Below are 24,986 nucleotides of genomic sequence, written 5' to 3' on the forward strand. Positions count from 1 at the left end.
TATTTTAAAGCATCATGCTGTCCATGAAGATCATTTTTTTTTTTTTTTACCAAAATATGTTCCTCTTTAGATTCCGCCCTGTGCAATTGCCACTTTGGTTCGTGAGCCTACACAATGATAACTTAAAAACAACTACCCCGAGCATCATGGAAATGTGTATTATTGTATATTACTCAAAAACAATTTTTAACTTTGAATAAAACTCAGCATTTTCATTTCTTTTTTTGCCTCCATTTTAAGATATATGGCTCACCTCGTTCACAGGGAGCCCCTGTGTTTGCCATCTTTGCTTCCAGAAAATGGAAATGTGGTGTGTAGGAAGAAAAGAAGCTACATTCCAGATTACACAATTGACAGACTGTATGGAATAAATCTGTGACAACTTACATCATTATTCCTATTGAAATGTGGCCATTGACCTGGGGTTGAAGTTTTTCTTCATAAGCAAAGTGGTTCAAGATTTGCTCCAAGTTTGGGCAGTTAAAATTTTAACACTAAACTACATCCCTCGCACAGGATTTGTGAGGTGCTAATCATGATAGTCACAGAAGAAATTTGACAGTGATATCAGGAAAACATTACTGTATCAGACTTGGCCACTGTTAGAGGATGTAATTTAAATTCTGACATGGGGTGAATGGCCCAGTTTAACAGCGAATCAGTGTTGTGAACACTAGGAAGTTTGTAACAGAACTGAGTTTTTGGCAGCTGGTTCCAAGTTTTCACTGCTCTGTTGCAATAGGGTATGTTTTCTAGCAAAGTTCAACGGGACGCTACTAGCAGTTCAGAGACTTGGGGTGGTTCTGTGGACTGGAAAAACCTATTGGCTAATGATAGGGAAGGTACCATATGTAATCCACAGCTTCTGTTTTCATACCTCAGTATACCTTTTCTGCGGGGTCTCTTGAAGACACCGGCTCACTGTTGAAGACTAGAAGGTCAGCCCTAAATGGGACTCATTGAAACTTGCCAAGTGACAGTCAGTGCACTTCAAGGTCATTAAAACCACATGCCCTCTTCAGGTCGGAAATGTTGTACTTTTAGTGCAGAGCTGGGCTGATGAGAAAGTTCCATTCACTATTCTAGATGACAAATCAAACTAGGCTGCATGACACAAAGCTACCCATGGTGCTTCCAAACTATGCTTTTTGAAATCTTTGTAGGTTTCTTTTGTTTGGCCACCATCATAATAGGAGTTCTCCAACAGTGGAAGAGCTGTTTGCAGCTTCAGAGTACAGATGGGTAATTGTTGCTATGTGGTCTCTGAACACCTTGGATCAAGGGCTCCCAGGACCCTCATCTATGAGTATCTGAACATTAGCACAGTACAGAATAAAGAGTAGAGCTTTCCAAAGCAATCAAAGTTATTTGTGCTCAAACTAAATTGAAAATTGGCCACTGTTTACATAGCACTTTAAAGACATACACAAAACCCCCCAAAATCCCTGACCCACTAGCACCTGTGTTGTCTTCTTTTGAGCCACAGTTCTTTTGCTACCTGATGTTCAAATGGGGCACTCGCACTGGCTGATTTGCACAGTGGTGAACCAACTTTAAAATCCTCATCCTTAGGATACTAGACACCTTACTTCTTAGCTCAGTGTCCCATATCTCCAAGGTGATACCATTAGCAATCTGCAGTGTTGTAGGATTTTGTCATCTCATTGCAAGAAACTGAAATGATCAAACGTTCCTTCTAAGGGATGCCAAGGTAGAGGTCTTATAAAATGCTTAACTAGGGGCGGGCATTTGGTACAGCAAATTTAGATGCCATATGGAACACCTGCATCCATATCCGAGTGCCGGTTCAAGTCCTGACTGCTCCACGGCCAAATGTAACTTCCTAATAATGTGCGTCCTTGAGGCAGGAGATATGACTCAACCGCCTGAGTCCCTGCCATCCAGGTGAGATTCTGGATCAAGCTCCCAGTTTCCGCTTGCCCCAGCTACAGCTGTTTTGGTCCTTTGGGAAGTAAACCAAAAAATAGAAAATCCCATTCTCTTTATCTCTGCCTTCCAAAGAGAATGAAAAAATAAGCATTTTTAAAGGATTGAAAAAATGCTTATCCAATCATTAATTATTTTATTAGTATTATTTTATTTGAAATCCAGAGTTACAGGGAGAGAGAGAAGGAGAGATCATGTATCCACCAGTTCACTCCACAAATGGCCACAACGGCTGGAGCTGGGCCAATCCAAAGCCAAGATGTAGGAGCTTCCCCTCGGTCTCCAACATGGATGCAGGGCCAAGCACTTGGGCCAGCTTCTGCGGCTTTCCCAGGTGCACCAGCAGGGATAGGACTGGAAGCAGAGCAACTGGGACTAGAACTGGCTTGGCGCTGCAGGCAGCAGCTTAATCTTCTGTGCCACAGTACTGGTGCTGCTAATGATTCAGTCAAAAGAGAATCAATCGATGCATCCATTAATATACAGATTGAGTGTTAAGGAAAAGGACCACAATTCATTCAAAATATCCAGAACCTGGTAATCCTGATTTGCAAATAGTTTTGAGTTCCATTCATTAGCAATACTTGCCTTCAAGTCACTGTTTTTTTTCTAAGAAATCATCTTATCCAACCCTTATGTTGTGCATACATCTAAAATGGGGCACAGAGATTTTACGTCACTCGCTTGATAACCTGTAAGTCAGATTGCTCCTGTGGCCTGTGTCCTAATGTCATGTGTTCTCTGGAAGCTGTGCTTGTTAGGAGAAGTAAAACCTGGGGGGGCAGAAACCCAGCAGCATCCAGGTTCACTCATCTTCCTGGTTTCTGTGGAAATGTATTGAAGAGATGTCCCATCTTTTCCCCCTGCGTGGGTTTTCCTTTCGGCCACTGCTAGTCAACGGCATTGCTTTACACAGTAATTCTTTTTATAGTTAAAAGTTCTGTGATGTCATTTGCTGTAAAAATAACTGGGAGAATTTTTCTCTGGAACCTTCCACATAGTTTAGTCCTTACTTTTGATTTCTTTCCTCTAAACCAAAGAAATAAGTCCTCAGGATGGTGGGTTAATCAAAAGCCTTCATTCAGTTGTGAAGGCAGGTTAAAAACCAAAATGTGTAGACATTTTCCAACATTTGAGTTCTGTATGCATATCTTTTTCTCTTGATTTGAATCTAAAATATAGTCCCACTGGAAAAATGCCTTCTAATTTTTCCAACAATTATTTAGTTGTAACATGCTATACCCAAGAAAAAAAATCAGCCTAGCAAACAATTTTTAAAAAAAAAAATTTTTAACTTGAAAGGCAGAGTTCCAGAGAGAAAGAGAGAATCCTCCATCTACTAGTTCACTCCCTAAATGGCCACAATGGCTGGGGCTGAGCCAGGTGGAAGCCAAGAGCCAGGAGCTCCTTTCAGGTCTCGCACATGGGTGCTAGGGCCCAAGCACTTGGGCTATTTTCCGATGCTTTCCCACAGGCACTAGCAGGGTGCTGGGCCAGACATGGAGCAGCAGGGACTCGAAACAGCACTCCTGTGGAATGCAGGAGTTGCAGGAAGAGGCTTAAGCTGCTATGCCACGATGCCAGCAACCCCACCACTTCAAGTAAACTATTTACATGAACACTAACAGTTGTACTGGAATATTTATTTAAAAAACTGATTTTTTAAGTTATCTAAGAGTGACTTAAGTCACATGATTTCACAAGGCCAATGCATAATACTTTGTTTCAGCTTTCAATATATCCATCTATTTGAAAAAAAAAAAAATGTCCTTCTGGCTAATAGCAATTGGGAGAAACGTTACTGTGGAATAGTACCAGGAAAGAGGAATGAGCATTCTAATAGGGAATGACTGCGTGTGACCACATTGACCATACGCAGAAAGATACAGATTGCACGTGGGCTTCAGGCTCAGCATGCTGACCTTCTTAATGTGATATAACTGCTAAAAATTAAACCATCCATGTTTCCCAAATTCTTTGAATAGACACCTGCTAGGGTCAGCATGTGTGTTAGGCAATCTTAACACTCGAGTAACAGATCTGTTCACAACAGCACGTACAAAATGTCAGCATCTGTTTAATAGTAACCTAATACTGAAGACCTCAGTGAGGAAATAGGACCTTCAGCTGGGCTGGGGGAGACTACTAATGACCTGATAGTGTCTGGCCTTTCTGTCTTCAAAGATACCTGTAACTCTTTCCCTTTCCTTTGTATAACAAATCTGGAGCCATGCTGCTGTCTTGTCCAAACACCTTGCCACTCTGATGGTAGACAGGATTGGTTTAGTGGTTTCTGTGGACTTAGTAGGAAGCTACTCCTAGTGTGTTCTGACTGCTGTGCTAGCAACACTGCCTGTACAGAAGTAGTCATTTTTTTCTCAGTGCCTTTGAATGACTATTGGGGTTTACCAGCTTGGGATTATCAAAAGACAAAAAACAAAACAAGTCAGTTTAAAGATGTTTTGGCTATTTCCGTGATTCTAGAATTGGGTTACAGAATGAGTGTTCCAATGAGCTAAGCAGAGGTTGACTTTAAAAGTAGAGGGTGCAAAAAGTGGAAGGATCCTTTCAATGCTGTTTTTTTTATAGACTCAGTTAAACCGTGCCCATTGCCCGTTTTATTGATTGCCATGATTTTTTTTTTTTTTTTTAAGGAGAACTAACTTGTTGTAAAGTTGAATTTGATTATGTCACTTAGAACAAATAACTCCATTCTGGTTTCCGATCTGCTAAGGCAACAGCCAACAGAAAAGAACTCCATATGGGTAGCTAGGCCTATGGACTTAAACCATCATTTACTGGACTCCCAGCATGAGTTGTGAGCTAGATTGGAAGAACGGTTGGGACACGAACTGCCACTCCCATATGGGATGTCATCTATGAAATGGTAGCTCAATCCGCTGCATCCCAACACCTGCTTCTCTTTTTTTTGCCAACAAAAAACTTAATTCCATTCCCTTAATTCCATTGTTAGAGATAACCCTCATATACAACTAGGTACAGTCTTAGCTACTTAACTTCTTAGTTATACAATTTCAGGCATGCTGCTTTTTTGAGTCCAAGTTTAGCAATGCAGTTGTAATAATTCAATTAAATGAAATCTATGAAGGACTTAACACGACATCTTGCAGAGAACAAGTTCTTCATACTCTTAAGAACATTTCCTTTCAGAAGGAGTCTTCTGGTTACTTAGTGTTTTAACTATATAATTATAATTTATGCCTAATTATATGTTTCCTCTTTATTCCTATTTACCAGAAAATTGCTGTCTACTCCTTGATCTTGCACATTTGCTCCTAAGTTCCTATTCTAACTAATATAGAGGTCCATATTTATTGAGCTTTTGAAATTACTAGAAATTTTCCCAGCTCACAGTAGTTCCGTTTACAAACTTAAAAATAAGCTTAGGTTGTGCATCTTGCCCACCTAGACTTTCTGCAGTCCACTCCTGTCTTGTAAGCCAGCCAGATGCTTGAGGCTCAGGTTACATGAAATAGAAGCTGTATAGTCATAATATATTATCCCAATGTCAAGTGTTTGAGTCTGGGGTAAGCTTTTCCATTCTCTTTGCCCAGCACTATCTTTCTATAATTAACCAATTGACTCTAAATACACCTTGGTAGTATTGGTTTTATGAGCACTGTACATTCCTTGCAATGAATACAGATTTTAGAGTAAGAGAGAATGTTGCTGAAATTTGTAGAGGTTTATTATAGTATGAGATCAAACTCCTGTATTTCCTATGGGTAACTTAGAGAACTTAAGGTCCACACTGAGAAGAGGGAGTAGGTTAGAAAACCCAGCTGCTACCATCCAGAGAAATCTCAACATGAATAGCACAGTCGAAATTTTGGTCCTAATGATAGAATACATGAGTTCTTATTGAAAACAGATGCAAAATAAACCTTCTTGAATAACGTAGTAACCTGTAAACATCATCACTAAGTGTCAGGGCACCAGTTCAGGATAAGGGTCCCACTTCTGCCCAGTTGTACTGCCTGTGGGTGCAGGGTCACAGCAGGCAAAGCTAAACAAGTACTGTTTCACAGTCCTCGTCACCATTCTCCCCATTAGTAATATTGTTGGCTTCTTCTCTCCTTCCCTCAAGATAATCAACAATACTCTATCTCATCCCCAGCAAAAGATAGCCTGGGTTTCCAACACACATTCTAGTTCCAGTTTATGAAAGTGAGAATGAATTAGATACTGATGTGGTTTTCAGAAGTCTTCTTTTTGAAAACGAAATGTGGATGCAGAGATCCAGTTTGCACTGGAACTCAGAGAAATCCCATCTGGCTTACAGTAGGGTCAAAGAGAAGAAAACCAAATAGAGAAATCAGGGCTTCAATAGTTTAGTCTATTTACAAAACGTTTAGTCAGTGCCTTGTGTGTGCCAAGCACCACACTAGGAGCTACACAGGACTGTGTAAGAGAATCTAGGGGCCTCCCCTGCCAAGGCGTCTTCAGTTTATCGAGGGCATAATCCCTTCTCTCGGCAATACTCCTCTGTGCTCTGAGGACAGTGGGCAACAAGAGAAAAGTTTGTCCTCTCAAGGAGGGGAATAAACAAAGACATGGGAAGGAGTCAGCTGATGAACACTGCAGGGATTCCCCAGGGGATGGTCAGTTAATCAGCATGTAGCTACTTTCCTATGGAAGTCATGGCAGGCTCTTTAAGGAAGGAAATTATAGATAAGACCTAATCTCTTCAAGGGGCTACCCTGGCAACGAACAAGGAAAGACATTTTCCTGGAAGGCAAGGTACTGAATATGGCCAGAACCAGAGATACTGGGGTCAGAAGGAGACCTTGGTGTTGATACTAGAGCAGCAGGCAGAGTACACGGGATTAGTTGATCTGACTTTTAATTTATAGTATACAGAATGATGTTATGAGATATGATAAATAGTAAGATGGTTACTATAGTCAGACAAATGAACATATCCATTAGCTGCTCATTTAACAAACCATCTAAAAGTCCTCATGTTGAGGACTTTAGATCTTTAGGCTTTTTCCTACTACATAGGTGCTATATTATGTCCTTTGACTTTAAAGGTAAATTTCTATTGATGCAAGAAATTTGAAATCCATGCATTACCTTTTCATAATGCACATTTTACAGGAAATTTTTGACAGCTTTGAACACTATGAAGACAGTCTCTCTGATTAAAGAAATAAGGTTCAGCAAGGACAGCTATTTACATCATAAAACACAACTCCAAAGTGTCACACACTGTTACACATGGGTACTGAAGACCAACAGCGTGTTCTCCTATGCAGTAGACATTTTTAAAGTAAAGGCATAAAGATTCAACCTGTGCATCCAGGATCTTCTAATTACCCTTGGTGAAGGAAAGCTTTCTAACACTGATACCTGATTAGCATTAAAACAAAAAGAGAAGAACGGTAATTCCTGTAGGTTCTCCCTTTCGTGCATCTTAGTTAGAATGAACACTTTCGGGAGAAAGGAACTGAAACACTGCCTTCGTCCTGTGTTCACTCACGTCCTTGTCCTACTCCACAGTTCTAATGTCCTCTGGCTATGTGTTTCCAAGGGATTTACTGAGATTTTTCCCCTCTGCCAACATTCCCTTTGGTCTCTTTTGTAACACAGAGCACTGCTAAGCTTGTAGAATGTAGCTAGTGGCAACTTTTTACCTTTTAGTTGAATATTTTATAGTTTCCAAAGTGTTCTAACATATGACATGCATTTATGAGTTAGGACATAAGTCTTCAGTATTCTATAAATGAGAAAAGTCAGACTCCATGGGTTGAGGTGCAGGAAAAGTCTCAAATCACAGAGTTTGATATGTAGAAGGAAGAAACTGCTCCCGTCCCCACTCAGGTCTGTTTTCTCACCACAGAATGAATAAATTCTTATGGAAACATGTCCGAAAAACCCACCAGAAGAATGCAGTGATATTGCAGTATTCAACATTTAGGAAGTTAGCATCATTAGGGATGCGGATAGGGATTAGAAAGTAGTAATAAGGATGATTTGGATTAATATTAGGGATGGAAGGTATTCTTATTTGCCTGATGCTAAAGCAGATACTCCAAGTTGATCACACTGGAAATACAGCTGATTTCAATTGCCTGGGACTCAGCCTCCTGTGTTGAATCTGAAATGGCTATTAGTCTTGGAAGACCAAAGTAACAAACATTAGCATAGCCTTTTAGAATCTAGAAGCCCTTTCACACTCCAAATCTCATTCGATATGCAAACCTACCCTGTGAGGTAGGTTAGTTGACCAGAGTTATCATCTCCATAGGACACATGAGGAAACAAAACTCAAAGGGATTAACAGATCTGTTCAACATCTTAGCAAGCAACTGTGCTGTACAATGAATACCAGAAACTTAGGTCTCCTAACCATACAATTCTTTCCTGCTAAGAGGCTTCTGGCTCAAGGTGAGTCATTGTAGCCGTGTGTGATTGTAATGCCTTAATGAAAGCTGTAGGCTAGCACTGGGGTAAAAATGTAAGCAATTCAGTATATTTGTTCATTCAGCACTCATTGTAATGATTACCAGATTCTAGCTCTTACTATCTTTTCTTAAAGTTTCTTGGGGTGTAGTTGAGACAAAAAAATAAATTAAGTGCAATTGACAGGTATTTCAATTTCATTAGCAATCCATACATGGGATAATATGGGCACAAAGAAGGATGGAGACCTTAAGATAAAATTACAGACCCAAGTTAATGCTTGGGAATCAAACCACTGACTTCAAGTCCTTCCAGATTGAACGATTCTGTTTTACCAGTGTTTAAAATCTAATAGTGCCCTTTATAATATTTCATGCATTCTTATTCACCTTCTGACACTTGAAAAAATCAGTGTGCATTGGGCAAACAAATCATTAATACAGAAGCACTGCTACACCTGGAGATTGATCATGTCCTGGGCTCTCTTTTCCGTCTTGAGATTTCAGTTTTGTAATTAGGTCTGGAAACTGAGTTGAGACACAGTATCTGAACTTGTGACTTGGGTTATCTGTAGTCAGCAAAGAAAATCATTATTCTTTAAATTTACAAACACATAGGTTCCTTCTCCTCTTCTCTGAACAGCCATATGTCTGGGGAAGAGGCTGTGAGAAGCCAAAGTATGAGGGCTTTTCAGAATGCTCATTGACAATACATTGTCATGCAGAAATGACAAAGGGATTTCAACTCGTTTGCACTGAAACAAACTCGGGTCTATTCTCCATAAACTTTTTGAAGTGCCCTCAGAGATACAGAGCTCACTTATCCTCACAACCCCAGAGGCGCCTTCCTCACTGCAAATCAAACTGCTGCAGAACGGAACCCCTGGTTCTTGCAGAAGAACCCTTCCCTTCACTTCAGGGACACATACAATCCACCAGTGAAAATGCACTTGTACACTTGCTAAGGGGGAAAGATATCGCTTGCAGAAATATTAAAAATCCCGATCAAGTGTTTGTTCTCCCAAATCCTTCCTTAGCTTCCCTGTTTGTAACTTGTCCAGTCTTTCCTCTCCCATCGTCAACTGAGATTTTCCCTGAGAAATATAAAATACTTATTGTTATGCAGATTAATTCATTTGGGCCTTGCTCTTGACCTTTCTTACACAACTGAAGACAATGTCGGCTAGCAAGCAGGACCCATTTTCCCGCAGATATTGAAATTGCAACTCGAGTGTATGTTTGGGCTTTTCAAGCTTAACCCCAAATAGTTTGCAAAATTATTTCCTCAAAACAAGTCAACCCCTGAAGATGAATTTTGAACAGTGTAATTCTATTTATTGCATTTCATGTTTTATAAAGATTGATTTTACATTCAGACAAGGCTATTATGATGTGATGGGATAAAAATGGCTATATGGAAATATGCTATTTCTTACCAAATTGTGTTTCTCTCAATGACAACCATAACTCCAGTGCATTCCTAATTCCCTGTATAGATATACACTCATGAAGTTCATGAAAATTATAATTAATGAATGATGAAAATGAAGCTGTGACATGATGATGAACTATTAACATTTTGATTTTATATTTTAAGAGACCATACAAGCTTTGTGTATGTAGCCTAATGGACTTACATTGTAAAAAATGCTCATAAATGCACTACATTCAGGCTGTGTTGGCTTTAATTGAAACTAGTGCTTCCATGGATTTTTAAAAAATACGTAAGTTATTTGCAAAGTGTCAACTTCGTGATGTTCAGTTGTTTAAAGCAGTGCTTTCCAGAATTCAAGTGGTGGTCTACTTCTAAGAGTTTTACAACAGGTAATTTTGAATACGTACTCAGCAGAAACCTTAAGAGGCTCAAAATGTTAATCTTCCTAAGAACAGCTCCCATTATGGGGGAGTAGGCACACCTCGAAGCGTCTTACTCTCACTCTCAGGGGAGTTATGTTTCCTACTGTTTTCTGTGAAACAAAGAGCATCCCTGTGTGCATCATCAACACTAACTTTGCTCTACAGAAGTCATCTGATGCCTTGTGAGACCATAGGAGCATTTATAGGCTGTTTCCATACAATATAATTCAATCTTAAATTCCTTAAAAAAAAAAAAAAAAAAAAAAAAGCAATGGCAACAAGGGTTTCTGCCCCCACACGATTGGGATGTCTTCTGTCTCCTAAAACTTTCCAGCTACCCTTTGTGAAGTTCCCAGAATAACGATTAACATTATTAAACCAGAGACTAAAAATCTTGGTACGGACTGAACCATGGGGACACATTACTGTAATTATTTCAAAAAAATAAAATAATAAAAGGGGCGTCCCAGCAGGGGCAAAATTCAGAATCTTTCTCCAAATTCATGCTATTTGTCAGTCACCCAATAGAGTTCTTAGGGGTAGTTGGAATTGGCATGCAGAAACAGGTGTTCTCAAGTGTCTTGCCTTTGTGGTTTGCCTACCTGGGTTTCCCAGCCCTTGGTTGACCACTAGTGTTCTCACAGGGATGTAGTAGTCAATTTAATTCAAGCGATCTCTTCCAGTAGAGGCTGAGGCCATTTCTAAAAACTCCTTCCCCATGTCTTTTTTTCAGTATTTCCCTCTCTGTACACACTTCTTTCTCAGCACAGATTGAATGAAGCATTCTGTTTCCTACAACGGTCTCTCCATGACTGGCACAGAACACCCTAATAGGCTCTTAATAATCCATACTCATTTCTGGATTTTATGGTTTACAGTTACTGTGCTCTTTGGAGTGCAGAGGGGGATGGCCACCATTACTTTAAAATATACTGGCTATTCCTCCATGTATGAGGCTCCTTGTAATACCATGTTATCATCAATGATGACTTGTCACTTTGGTGAAACCCAAGAACACTCTTAATTATCATCTCTCTATCTCTGAGAAATACACCTTCTAAGTCTCTGACGTTAACACGGGATACGTTTCCTACAGTACAACCGGTAGACTCATAGCTATTATAATCTCCATGTCTGCCACTTCAGACGTCTTTTGAGTGCCCACCACACACATACAGTTTCCTAATAACTGAGATGTCCTTCCCTGCTACTGGAAAGGCATGAAGCAAAACACAATACCTTCCTCCCAGTCCCAAAGTGATTTTTGTCCTGCTGACCTTCCCTAACCCTAGCTTGTCATTCTGTTTTCCTAATTTCCCTAAATGCAACTTACTTTAAGCATGTGTTCAGTAGTTAACCTTTTTCCAGTTAAAAGAGCATAGACAATAACGCATTTATCAGTCTAGCCACTTTCTTCCCTTGTAAATGTCTACTTATGACGTACATCCAGACTGCACGCCCTTTTTATTTTTATGAAATAAAAAAAATTCATCATTGTTCTTGAAAAAAAAAAATCAAAATTTGTTTTTAATTTTGACAATCACCAAAAAGGGGAATCAACAAGCCAGAAAAAGTGAAGCAAAATAACGTGTCCCCAGGCGGCTCTGTCTGTGCCTTTGCAGAGTGTGCATCTGGTTGTTCATCTCTGAGAGTGTGTTAAGTTCTATTTTGCTTTAATTTTTTTTTTTACTTTTCTCCCTTGTTTGAGAATTAAGTGCTTTTTGTATTATATTTATATATATCAATGTTTCTCTTGAATTGCTAGATCTTTAGATTTTTATCCAAAATTATGAGAAAAAGTTATGAATTGTTTCATGCAATTTCCCCCTACTCCCTCTTTAAATGTGGAACAACTTCAGCTGCAGAATCCACACAGCCCCATCTTTCCAGTTACAGTGGGCTCATGTAGTATGGCTGGCTTGGGGAAGGTGGATGATGCCATGCGGATAGTCCCACTTCCCTATAGGAATGCAGTTAGCAACCCAGCGTGGGTGTGCCCTATGCGGAATCCCCTTTGAACCACCTGTGAAGCTCTCTAAACTGCTCCTCCCCCAATAAAGCAATACCCATGATACAGATGGGGCTGTGTCGCTGCCGGTGAAGTTGTTCAACTTGAATGCCTATATCTAGTCCCCTTGTTTTTGCTTTTGATCATGATTATTGGTATTATTATTATTTGATCTATTTGGCTACTATTAGTAGGAAAACATTAAACTGAATGTACAATTTATAAAACTTTGATGAAACTGTAATGATATTTGGAGTAATTGCATGTTGAAGAAGTTGCAGCTTAGGGTGTGTGAGATTGTCAGTGTTAGAGTTCTGTTCTTTATTTCCATAGATGGGCATGTGTAGGCTCATTTGTTTTTGTATATTGCCCATCCCTTCCTTACAGCCAGAAGCTCTAATGCAGCTAGATCACTCCGCGCCGCCCTTACATGGACATGGCGACTCACTTACACTTTTACTCCCATCATCTTCATCTCCTGTGTAGTACACTCATAGATGCCGCCCGCCCCTCTCTGCATCTTCCCTTCCCATACTCCCCCTTTCTTTAGCATTGTTAAAATTTATGTGCTGTCATCCATTCCCTTTGAAAGTCTAAAATTTGTCAAAAGGGCAAAATATTTAAATATATATCTGAAAATCTATACTAATGCAGAAATTCAATCAAACCCCTTTAGAAACAGACTTTTTAAAAAAAAAAGCAAATTATAAAAGTACACAGTTTTTTTCATTTTTCAATCATAACAATTGGAATTATTGTAAATTCAATTCAATGCCGTCCCAAGCCCCCTCAAGTAAAACTTTCCTGAAGTGCAGATTTTTTTTTCTTTTCATGTTATGTGGTGTGGATGTATGTGTTGTCACCTCCCTGTATCATCCTCTGTTGTAAATTATTCTATTTGAAAAATTAGACATTTTGCTCAAAAGTTTTTTAAGTAATGACAACAAAAAAAAAAGCAAGTTACAAGAATGTGGCAATTCTACTTGTCCAAGAGCATTCTTACACAACTTTCTTTTGTAAATTTTTCTTTCATGCCAAAAAACATGCGGGCAATTTGTTGATGTAAGTTGACTATAAATTAATACGGTAATCGTTTTAATTTTTTTGCCTATATGGAAATGATTTCTTTCTTTGTTTTCTAACAGTGGCTCTTTTTATTTGCTTTTACTTTTCTGCCTGTACCTCTATTGTGAATGCCTTGCTGCTGTTTGCTCTCGTACTGACTCCTGTCCTCAGCTTACTTTCACTTTAAAGTTGATTTTATTTCCTACTATGATTTTGAAAACTATATTGAGTATTTTTTTATGTTTATTTGCTTATTTTTCACTGCTGTATTTTGTGTCGAACTGCTTCTAATAATCAATGTGAATTTACTCTTGGTATAAAAGTTGGTAGACATTGTCTTTGTACTCCAAGAAAGCCTGGCCTCTTTGCCTGAACTCTTATAAAGTCTTTAAAGTGTTGGCAGACTCCACAGTGGGATATTAAAACTAGTTACAGCCTGTGGAAGGGGTGTAGCCCAGAAGATAATGAGTTGACTTAGGTCCAAATGTTATCAGAACTAATTGCATGCTTATTTAATTCTTTCGAAAGCATTCCGGGACACCAGTGCTTTATTTTATTTTCCATCAGCCAAGGGGAAATAAGGTACTCTCAAGTGACTATGGTAGTATGGTTACCAGGATTACACCATCACCACAGGATACACAATCCATTTTACTGAGAATAAACACATAAAGAATCCCAGGTGATTTGAGTGATGGTCTCAGATATTGATGCCTTCCAGTGTATAAAACTAACTTCTGGAAAAAGACACACACACACACAGAAAACCATACATTTTTTCTCTCTCTCTCTCTCTCTCTCTCTCTCCTTTTCCCTTCCTATTAATAGTTGCCATTTTTCTCAAGGGTTCAATCAGGTAAGCTTTATAAGGCTTCTAAGATTCATTTCCACATCTAAGCTTTTATTTAGGAAATATTTCAGGTAGGTACTGCCACTGGGTGTAACTCTAGGACGAGATGCCTTGACCTTAAAGTTTGACCTTGTGATGCCTTCCACACTTCGGGAAACCTAAGATGGGTAAGAACTACACATGTACTAAGGAAAATCATTAATATTTCAGTAACAGCTTCAGGTAACACTGATATCAAAGTAGATATTGAATAATGGTGTGTTTCCAAGTCAGCTGTTTCAGTGAATGGTCTCTCTAGCTCAGTTGATGAGATTGTGCACTGTTTGGCATGTTGGGTAATATTTCAAAACTAAAACTAAGAATTTCCTAAATGGAGTATTATTTTATCTAATTGCATTTCAAGGTTTAATTTTTGCTGAAAACGGTCCAAGTAAATGTAGCAAAGAGTTTTCTTTTATAAAAAAAATGGTCTTTTAATTAATTAGATATGCTTTCAAATGCTCCATGTAAAATAACCTTAATTATTGACATCATGTAGGATGAGGCCATTACATAAAAATGAGTCAGAAGACAGTGGTTAATAATTTAGGTGTTTGGAAGTCATAGATAGTGATAGAGACAGTATTAGAAACTAATATTTGTTAGGAGCAAAAATCACTGTGCTAAATACTTAACATGCATTATATACTTTAATATTAATGCAAGATAGTCCATGTCATTACCACTTTATGGAGGTTAAGAATTTTGAACAAAGTCATAGGGCTCTGAAGCAACATAAATCTGATGCTACCCTGACTTTGAGTGACTTCCAAGGCAAAACTCTTTGTCAACAAGCAAATGAAAGTCCGCACTTTGTGGCTTGTGCTTTGACAATGGATCATCCTGTCAGGGTAATGTGGCTCATCACAGCTTGCCCTAGGATGATAAAAGGAAACTGTAGCTTTTTAAAATCAAACCCATTTCCCAAATACCATTTGCTTCTGGGTGGGCAGGGTACTAGAAATGCCCAACTTAGAAATACCCATCATGTTAACATGTAAGCTAAGCCCCTATGAAATACTTGAGTCTGTCTCTATTTTCTCCACAGGTACTTGCCATGTTTGTCTGTGACCATTTTTTCTGGTAGTGGAGGAAGAGCAATTTCGTGGTGATGAGCTTGGGCATCTTTATGCGCTCTGAGTGTCTAATTCTATGGCACCACATAGCTAAATGTGTACCAATGAATGCCTAATAGAGTGGGAGGGAAGAATGATTTCTCCCCATTTTGTTTGAATTTCCAAGCACATAATGAGAATATTTCAAGTAACACATGAGGTAACAAGCCCAGAGAGACACAACAGAAGCTCAAGGAACTGGAGCATGGTGTCCTCTCCCAGTGCAGTGCTCTTCAGACTCATTGTGTTGTTACTTCTGTGACTCCTCAGACTCTATTTCCAAGGAAGCAGAGGTTGAAGCCATAGAGAAACTTCCTGCTGGTCCTCTTGTCTTTTTTAGATGACCTGCTACATTCACCATCACCCCCAACATTCTCACAGTTCAGAAGGGTCCTATTAAATTTTTAATACACTGTCTTTTTCGATGGCAGAGAGCCCCTTTTGCTAGATATCAGCCCTAGAGGCATGAATTATATATCTATAAATACACTCATAAAGCAACAAAAGCAGGGCAGCCTTCAGGGCTAAAACAGACCTTTTATATCCCTAGTGATCTCACTAGTATAAAGAAAAGCACAACGCTGTCAGAAGTGTACATATTCCTGATGTTAAAATGCTAACTTTAAGGAATGCAGATACTTCTGGGGAGGACAGAGGAAAGTAGGGTTTTGATGGAGTGCAAGCTTTGCGTCACTCTGCCTGTAATCCTTTGTAACTCCTTTGTACACCGATGCCATGAATACTTTCAGTTCTTCATGGACTCCATCATCTTTGGACACCCAAAAAAAAAACTTGGCGGCTCCAACAATTCTGAGGGTTTTTACTTTGAATTACACAAGTGTTTTAAATGGCCCCTGCACTTCTCAGTACAGTCTTAGCCCAAGACTCACTGTGGACGCTCCGCTCCCTCATACGCAGTGGCACAGTATTAGCATGTTTTAGGCACATCCTCCTGGACCTTAAATCATTTCTGCACTACACAGGCATTACCTGTGACAATGTAAATCCCATATATAGAGTTGCTACAGGGTATTGTTTAAAGCAATGACATGCAAATGAAGGGCTGATGGCACACTGTTAAAGACAGAGTTGATATTAAAATGGGTTATACATCCCAATTCATACACCTGTCCTAGGCAGATGTCATGTTTACAATCATCTAAAAATTTCCACATAATTTCTGATTCCCAACAATGACCCCTGCATCCCAGTGGCTTCATTGCACACTAAAGGTACCCTTGCATTCCTTCAAAAGCCAGGAATGTGAGGTCATAACAGACCCTACAATTTTATTACTTAGAGGCCAGCATAAGTGGAGTCCCAATTTTCCTAACAGAGGACATCAATTATCATTTGTATCACCGCCACCAGGACTACTAACAAAATGCCCACTGAAGATAAGTACTAAAATCCATAATAGCATTTACATCATTTGAGTTTTAAAATAAACTCATTTCCCTTCACTTTAGAATTCACGAGCCTGCTCCAGGCTCTGTACTTCAGAGTCCTCACTCCGTACCATTTCGATAAGAATGGTTTTCCTTAAAAAAAAAAAAAAAAAACAAAAAAAAACCATGAGAGATGCTTATATTAGGGTGTTGAATGAAAGGAGAATAGCAAAATAAAGTGGAGTCATTCAACTGCAGAGTGAGCAGTTTGTAGATTTTTAAACAACAAAGCTGAAGTGATAGCTAGGATTGTAAAGAGAAAAAACAAACCAAATTTAAAAACAGGCCAATTCAAGGCTCCAGTTGGCTGCTACAGATGGTACACTAAAATTGCAACTACTTGCCACAGCGCTGGCACCGTGAAGACAGTGGTCTTACTTTCACTTAAAGGCACATGGGCATCCTACCAGATGGTTTGCCTTTCCATTTTATCCTAGCTCTTTTCTTCCTATCAATCAGTTATTTCTTATCTGTTAATCCAATTTCCTTACTCCAGTTGGGGTTTACTTCTGTCAATGTAATAAAGACAGATGACCTGTGGTACATGTGTCATGCCAAACCTTCATTGCAGTCAAACTGGGTATAAAAATAAATCCTGTCTCGTTCTCTGAATAGAAAGCAAAAGCATTCCTGAGAAATCCCTAGTTAATCTTCAGACCGACAGCACAGGCCTTGGGCCTTCATGTCTGCTCTCTGATTACTCAAACACTTCCCTGTCCTCTGTATCATCCTAAATACACCACGGGCGGCCCTCCTGTCGGAAGAATCAGGGAAAAAAGTTCTCTCAGGGTTAGTATTTAGGGAACCGCACTCAAATCCCATTTATGAACACTAGCAACAGTGTGTAAATTATGCATTCGATAAGTTGCAAGGTGTATGAATTATATATGTTCAAAATGTTGAAAAAATGCACGCTGGCCCACGAGATCAGGTCTGAAGCTTTGGCCAATCTGCAAAGACCATTTTGCTCAGTTTCAAGCTCTGAGAACCAGGATAGAAATCCAGTACAGAGCACAGTTTCACAGGCCAGAGATGACAGTACCGTGCTCTGTCATCCCTTGCCTTCCAAAGGATACAAACTGCAGACATTAGCACCTTCCTCCCCAACTCGGGCTCCTTCCGAGTAACACACAGTTAATGGCTCAACAGACAGGCAGGAAAAGTTGTGTGGGGGCCAACAGTGCTTCTCCGCTGTTTTCATAGAGTGCAATAGCTGTGTTCTCAAGAGGCACCACACCTGAAACTTGGACAATGTAGATGCAGCAGTTCCAACTGAGGAGTAGAGAGTTTCTAAAGATATACAGTATGGAAAACTGGTACGTGAATCCATCTCTAAAGCTAGAACCCTGGAAGTCTATATTAATTCAAACAGATGCTCACATACTGACAATTACATCACAGTCAAGTTACTACTAAATGGAGAACTCAGGACAGCAAGGAAAGAAGCATTCAATAATAACATTGTGGAATTGCAACATTTTGATCAACCGGGGCAGCCCGCAACAACATGTTATATACTGCTAGACAGTTGTTTGAAGATGGAATAAACTTTTCTGGATTAAAGTTCATGAAAAGACTGCAACTGCGGCTTTTCGAGATTCTTCATCTGCATGGAAAATGACATTGTGCAAAGACCCTTGGACATCATAGCCTTACAGTTAAGGGAACAATACTCACCGCCAAGTATCTGTGGCATCCGTGATTTGCAAGGAGTAGTGCTCTCATGAACTATCCTGAACTCTCTTTCCTGCCTTTCTCCACATATTTACAAAGGCATGGATGTGGGTCTGGATAAGGAAACTTACTTTTGCCCCCGGAGTTAACAATCACTAGTCTTAAAGAACTCACTTTGCTGAGTGAGTATTTCTGAATCTAAAAGTAAGCATCCTGCACATCAGGGGTAGCTACATTGAGTCTCTTTAAAATCTACCTTCCATCTCAGTGTGTGCTCCAAACAGCAAGAAAAAAAACAAGTCAATGCATAAACCTATGTTATAACATGAGGCAAGCTGTCATTTAATAGGGGACTTTCTAGAAAAGCAAAGTCAAAATGGGTTTGTTCAAACAACTTTTTAACTATTGGAGGTTGTCTGTCACTTAGCTTATACTAAGTAAAGACTGTAGGTCCTTTATGCCCTTGATCTTTTTGTCACTGACAAGGAGAATAGGTTGTTAAGTAGACTCCCAAGAAGGCAACATGGATGTTACAAGCACATTAATCATAAATTAGGCACATGTGAGAATGTTCCCACACACAAGTATGATAGCCAGTATTTCTAGCAACCCAATTAATGAAATGTCATCATCCCATAAGCAGATCCTGGAAACAACATATTTGAATTCTATCTAAATAATTACTTGAGAGTATCTTGACAATGTAAACCCCTGATTCAAGGAAGTCTGGTTTGGGTGGCAAGAGGCAACTAATGGGCTCTCAATCAGCCGGCAGTGATGAGGCTACCCCCAAAGATAATCATACGTGGGTCCCGGCTGCGGGATGACGATCCCTGAGGGGTAACCTAAGAATGCCATTCAAGGAGAGGGCTTGCGAATTGTGTGGATGACTGTACTAACTCTGTTTTTCTTTTTCTTTTCAATCCCAGGAGGTGAATTAGTTATTCCTCTTCTTGTAGAAGACCCTTTAGCTACCCCTCCTATTGCTACTCGTGCACCTTCCATTACTCTCCCCCCTACCTTTCGCCCCCTCCTCACCATTATTGAGACCACCAAAGATTCCCTGTCCATGACCTCTGAGGCGGGGTTACCTTGCCTGTCGGACCAAGGCAGCGATGGTTGTGATGATGATGGCTTGGTGATATCTGGGTATGGCTCAGGGGAAACCTTTGACTCTAACCTGCCCCCTACTGATGATGAAGATTTTTACACCACCTTCTCCTTGGTAACAGATAAGAGTCTTTCCACTTCAATCTTCGAAGGTGGCTACAAAGCACATGCGCCCAAGTGGGAATCCAAGGACTTTAGACCTAACAAAGTCTCCGAAACTAGTAGGACTACTACCACATCTTTGTCCCCTGAGCTGATCCGCTTCACAGCTTCCTCCTCGTCTGGGATGGTGCCCAAATTGCCAGCTGGCAAAATGAATAACCGTGATCTCAAACCCCAGCCTGACGTAGTCTTGCTTCCGTTGCCCACTGCCTATGAGCTAGACAGCACCAAACTGAAGAACCCACTAATTACTTCCCCCATGTTCCGTAATGTGCCCACAGCAAACCCCACGGAGCCGGGAATCCGACGGGTTCCGGGGGCCTCAGAGGTGATCCGGGAGTCGAGCAGTACAACAGGGATGGTCGTCGGCATTGTGGCTGCTGCCGCCCTCTGCATCTTGATCCTCCTGTACGCCATGTACAAGTACAGGAACAGGGACGAGGGGTCCTATCAAGTGGACGAGACGCGGAACTACATCAGCAACTCAGCCCAGAGCAACGGCACGCTCATGAAAGAGAAGCAGCAGAGCTCCAAGGGCGGCCACAAGAAACAGAAAAACAAGGACAAGGAGTATTACGTGTAACCCTGACGGCACCGAGGAGAGATGCATCGACACCAGCGGTATTTCTCCCTCTAGACGCGCGTACTTCGGCCGTGACACTTCACAGATGTCAGAACTGTTCTAACTGTGAGACGGGGTATACCAGGACTTTGGTGGGGAAAACCATTTTTACCAGGACGCACTCACAGAGGTGTCTATCTCTATCAAGGGCAGCCAGGGCTGCGATGTTGCAGCCGTGGCTGGGAGACTGTTCTTTCCGCCCTGCTGTAACATAAAGCACACACTTAGCGCTCTGGAGCAAGCCCCTGGCTCCTCCACGTTCCCGGACTGGGAGTCTTCCTTCTCACGAGGACCTTTTACAAAAGGTACAAGACTTCATGGCTCACTTGTCCCCATAACTCCAAGTGGGTCTGTAATGTTTGTGAAGCTTGACTGTAACAATGTTTTCTTTTTCTGTTTCATTATGTAAAAATTAAAAAAAAAAGCAGACAAGAAAAAATTTTAAAAAAATAACAAAAATGAAGTAAAATAAAATAAAAAAAAAAAAAACCCACACACAACCCTTATCTGGTTCTGGCCAGTGTGCGTGTAACTTTTCAAGATCTGAGGGGAAAAATGGCTTTTGGGTTTCTGTTTATTTTTTTGAGAATGACTGCACATAAAGTTAAGAAGAAGAGAAAAACACTCAGAGAGACTAATTTGCCATATGAACTCAAAAGCTACTGTGGTGTTCACCCTACATATCAGGTCGTGGTGTCTCTATAATCCGTTGTTTGTTTCCTGTAAGATGCTTTGTTGAACACATAGGAAGATACTCTTGATTTCAAAAGCTGGTCCCCAAGGATCTAATTTCACAGTTTTCCACCCAAACCCTCACCAGGTGGGTTTAGGGCTGGTCTTTATCAGAGCTATTGGCTTGACTTAATCATACTGTTCCTGTCCATTAACCCAGCCACGGTGGATGCGAGGGGAGGGCCCCCACGAACTACAGCAGAGCCTTTCCTAGGGAAAGGGAAAGTGGGGTGGGCTGGACCTACAACTGATTGAAATGCATGTAAATAATAACACCAAAAAAGACCACACCAGACTCTGCTGACTAATCAGAGCAGACAAAAGGAGAATTCAACCCGTGATGGAACCGCAAAGGGTCACTCAAGCCAAACATCTCATGACACAGTGCAGCATCCATAGTTCTTTCCCCGCCCCCGACAAGACAATGGTTTCCATAGTGGTTTAATTTTGTAGCCTGCCACTTACGGAGAACGCTGCCCTTCCATGTGCTCACTTCTCCCTGCACCCATCTTTTTTAAAAACAAATAACTAAATGAATAAAGCTGCTGTGACACACAAACAAAAAGGAATTTAATAGTATAATATATATATAAATAATATATATATACAGATATATTTATCATGGTATGTCTGATGGGGTGACTGACACAGGAAATCTGTTCAAGTCTTGAAGTGGAATGAGAATTTTGTTTTAAAAGAAAATGACAAAACCACAAAAAAGCAAACCTTAACAATGTGAAGAAAGTGTGAGTTTTTGTTTTGTCACAGTTAACTGTCAATGAGAATTAAAAAGAATCTTCTCAGATTTTGTTTACATATTTTACTACATTTTTGCTGGTATAATTCCTTAGTCATCTATGTATAGACTGCTTTAAGAACTGTTATTTCCTTTCTGTATGTTTATTTCAGTTTGCTTGGTTTGTATTCCAGTTGTCTTTTTCATTTTGTAAAGAGGAAACAATGTACAGAAAAAACAAATTGGTTGTGTGGCCATAGTGACCTGAAAAGCAAGAGACAAAGCTAGACAAGTATTCACACAAACCAGAGTTGTGTCTTCTGCAAGGTCAGATACATACGGTTTCTTTTGTACAGATGAAAATCAGCTGTTTAGATTTAGAAATCTACTCTTGCTGGTCTTTGTAAGTTGCATGAATATTTGACTTTGAACAAATATCCTAAAGACCTGGGCAAAAAGTGCAGTCGAAACAGGGGTAGCCTTTACTAATACGTATGGAAAGAGGTGTTCCTCGTCATCTGATATTTCAATGTGTTAAGAGCTTATTTCTTGTTATCATAAAAAAAAAAGACAGGACTATAAAAAGATATCAGAGCACGATTTTAGATAACCTACATGGCCCAGCCTATATGAAGTTGATTATATCTCGATGTCTGTAAAAGATTGCTGTTCTTGGAGTCTTGAGGTCTTGTGAACTGATTTCCTGCTTTCTTTCTTTACATTTTTTCTTTGAGTACAAATACATTTGTTATATTCCTTTTAGTGTAAGTTTCTATTTGGACGATTTTATGGGAACATGTGCATTCTGTATGTGAGCTTTTATCATATTCCTGTTGTTTTATTAGCAGATCCTAAAGGAAGTTATTTTATGACGGTGTGACGTTACTGCTTTTTCTTTTGCCTTTTCTCTTTTGTTTCATATTTGCATTTTTGTTCAGGATATGCTTAGCAATAAAATGTTCTTCCCAAAACCTTGTATGAAGATGCATTTTCTTAACATTTGGGAAAAGATCTTGCACTGGGCTGTGTCAGATCTTACAGCTACTGTTAGTAACTATCACTTCCCTGTGATAAGAAACATTGTAAGCAGTTCCTAATTATATAAAATTCTGAGTCGTGACCTGGGATTAAGGGTTGTCTGTCAACTCAGAATAATCGGGAGAAAAAGTACTCTTTGGAAAAGGTAAGATTACAGAGGCACTACGTTCTGCCAAAGATAATTACATACTGTGTCTTTCATTGTGTCTGCTACCTTTTGAATGTTTTCTGTAATGAACAAAGTTTGAATAATATGAAAGAAAAGCTTTTTGCCCTAGAAAATTTGAGACGCTTTCCTTCCAAGCCTCCAAGCATACTGAAATTAGTAAATGATAGTAGTAATTACTCTAAAGCAAAGTTTACATGGACACATGAATCCTAATACCTGCTTTCTAGGGATTTCACTTACAACATTCAGTGTCTGCTCCTTATGTTTCCCACATCTCTTATGCCTCCGGATCTTCTGGCATAGACTTACTTTGCCAATTGGATAATCCCTCCTGATACTCTATGACTCACTGTGAATATACAGATTTAACTAAATTTCTGTCCTCTATTCACATGTTGGTTAACAGTTTCCAGATAATTGGAATTTAAATACGGCTATAGATATACATGTGTGTGTGTGTGTGTAGAACTAGTCGTGGGCATTCAGATTTCACGCGTGGAATGGTTGTACTCATGACAACCTTGGGGAATGAAAAGACCAGGCTCAGAGATTTCAAGGTATGCTAGGGTCCTCTTTTGATTCTTGTCACAGATCATTTACTTTAAGTAAAGCCGTCATTTGTCAATGCTCACGATGTGCCAGGCACTGTGTGAAGTGTTTTTATCTCTGAAATCTGTTTATCTGAGTGATAGATAGTATAGTCTTCATTTTAAAGATGAGGAAATGGAGCACTTAAGAACCACATGGCTAAGCCAGCGCCACGGCTCACTAGGCTAATCCTCCGCCTTGCAGCACCGGCACACTGGGTTCTAGTCCCAGTCAGGGCACCAGATTCTGTCCCGGTTGCCCCTCTTCCAGACCAGCTCTGTGCTGTGGCCCGGGAGTGCAGTGGAGGATGGCCCAAGTGCTTGGGCCCTGCACCTCATGGGAGACCAGGAGAAGCACCTGGCTCCTGCCATCATTTCAGCACGGTGCGCCAGCCGCAGCTGCCATTGGAGGGTGAACCAACGGCAAAGGAAGACCTTTCTCTCTGTCTCTCTCTCTCACTGTCCACTCTGCCTGTCCAAAAAAAAAAAAAAAAAAAGAACCACATGGCTAATGCATTTCAGAGCCAGCTGATGTGCAGGTCAGTGAGATATGATGGAAATGGTATAGACACCGAGATCTGAGTTGTGTTGGTGCCTCAGCTGGACCACTCTACTTGTGGGCAGATTTCACAGTCTAATATTTGCTCTCATTCGCTAAAGAATGTGACAAGTCACAGACTTTGGATGCAAACTAATTTGAGAGAAAAACAGAAATAATATCAAGTATCTTTGTGTTTGACACAGTAGGAAATAAACAAGGTTGGTATCCTTTTTAAACTTCAGGTCCTGTCCTATTTCCTATATAATAGCTGCATTCTAGAATTAGAAATTCTACACTAAGCTCTATACCAAAGAAAGGATTTATTTAGTAATTAAGAATGTAGGTAATGCACACCCAGGGTTGCTCAACTATTAATGATAACACTAGTCTTTTTCTAGTCACATACTTTGCAATCATAAAGAAAACTATAAACACAGCATTGACATCTAGTAGCATAAATCTTTCTGACAGAGAACACTTCAAGTGGTTCAAAGTTTGGATAGGTCAAGTGAGGCCAGATTTAAGAAAATGTTAGACTTTCCAAAGACATTTGTGTATGTTAGATAAAGTGGTAGATCCCACCAAGATTGAAGTGGCATTTTTAGATGCATTGGGGGAACTATCTCAACAGAAATAATTTTTCATTATCTTTTTGAAAAAATGTTAATATTGCATCTTCCACTTCCAATATATTTGGCATTGGCCCTGGATTTTGGAATAGTAAGACTGAATTCAATTTCTAGCTCTGATTTCTCTGGCTGCCCTCTACCAGCTATGAAACCTTGAGCAACATTTATAGTAACTGTAACTGCTTCTGTGAAATTGGAATAATCTTATACATCTTACTATTTTACAAGGAAT

General features: G+C 39.9%; 1 protein-coding gene and 1 long non-coding RNA gene across 50 annotated transcripts in view; one reads left to right on the plus strand and one right to left on the minus strand.

The window, feature by feature from the left end:
- The window catches only part of NRXN3 (neurexin 3), a 1,793,247-nt gene extending 1,770,481 nt beyond the window's left edge, over positions 1–22,766 (plus strand). For 22 of the 44 annotated variants that reach the window (XM_017349372.4, XM_017349373.4, XM_051825975.3 and 19 more), the window contains one exon: positions 19,982–22,766. In XM_017349372.4, coding sequence (XP_017204861.1) covers positions 19,982–20,283 — 302 coding nt within the window. In that variant the 3' untranslated portion in view covers positions 20,284–22,766. Of the gene's footprint in view, positions 1–12,624; positions 13,265–19,357 lie in introns of those variants that run through there. The other 22 variants (XM_089322450.1, XM_070065303.2, XM_089322452.1 and 19 more) reach the window with 3 other exon arrangements.
- LOC149120124 (uncharacterized) overlaps positions 1–24,986 on the minus strand; it is a 112,228-nt gene that overhangs the window by 12,033 nt on the left and 75,209 nt on the right. The window contains exon 4 of one of the 6 annotated variants that reach the window (XR_016226649.1): positions 2,116–2,383. The exons of 4 other annotated variants lie outside the window; for them this stretch is intronic. This is a non-coding gene — a long non-coding RNA (uncharacterized LOC149120124). Of the gene's footprint in view, positions 1–2,115; positions 2,384–14,599; positions 16,848–24,986 lie in introns of those variants that run through there. One more of the 6 variants, XR_016226651.1, reaches the window with a different exon arrangement.

The sequence above is a fragment of the Oryctolagus cuniculus genome, chromosome 20, assembly GCF_051225735.1.
Source record: "Oryctolagus cuniculus isolate XC-2025 breed Fujian yellow rabbit chromosome 20, ASM5122573v1, whole genome shotgun sequence".
NCBI lineage: Eukaryota > Metazoa > Chordata > Mammalia > Lagomorpha > Leporidae > Oryctolagus > Oryctolagus cuniculus.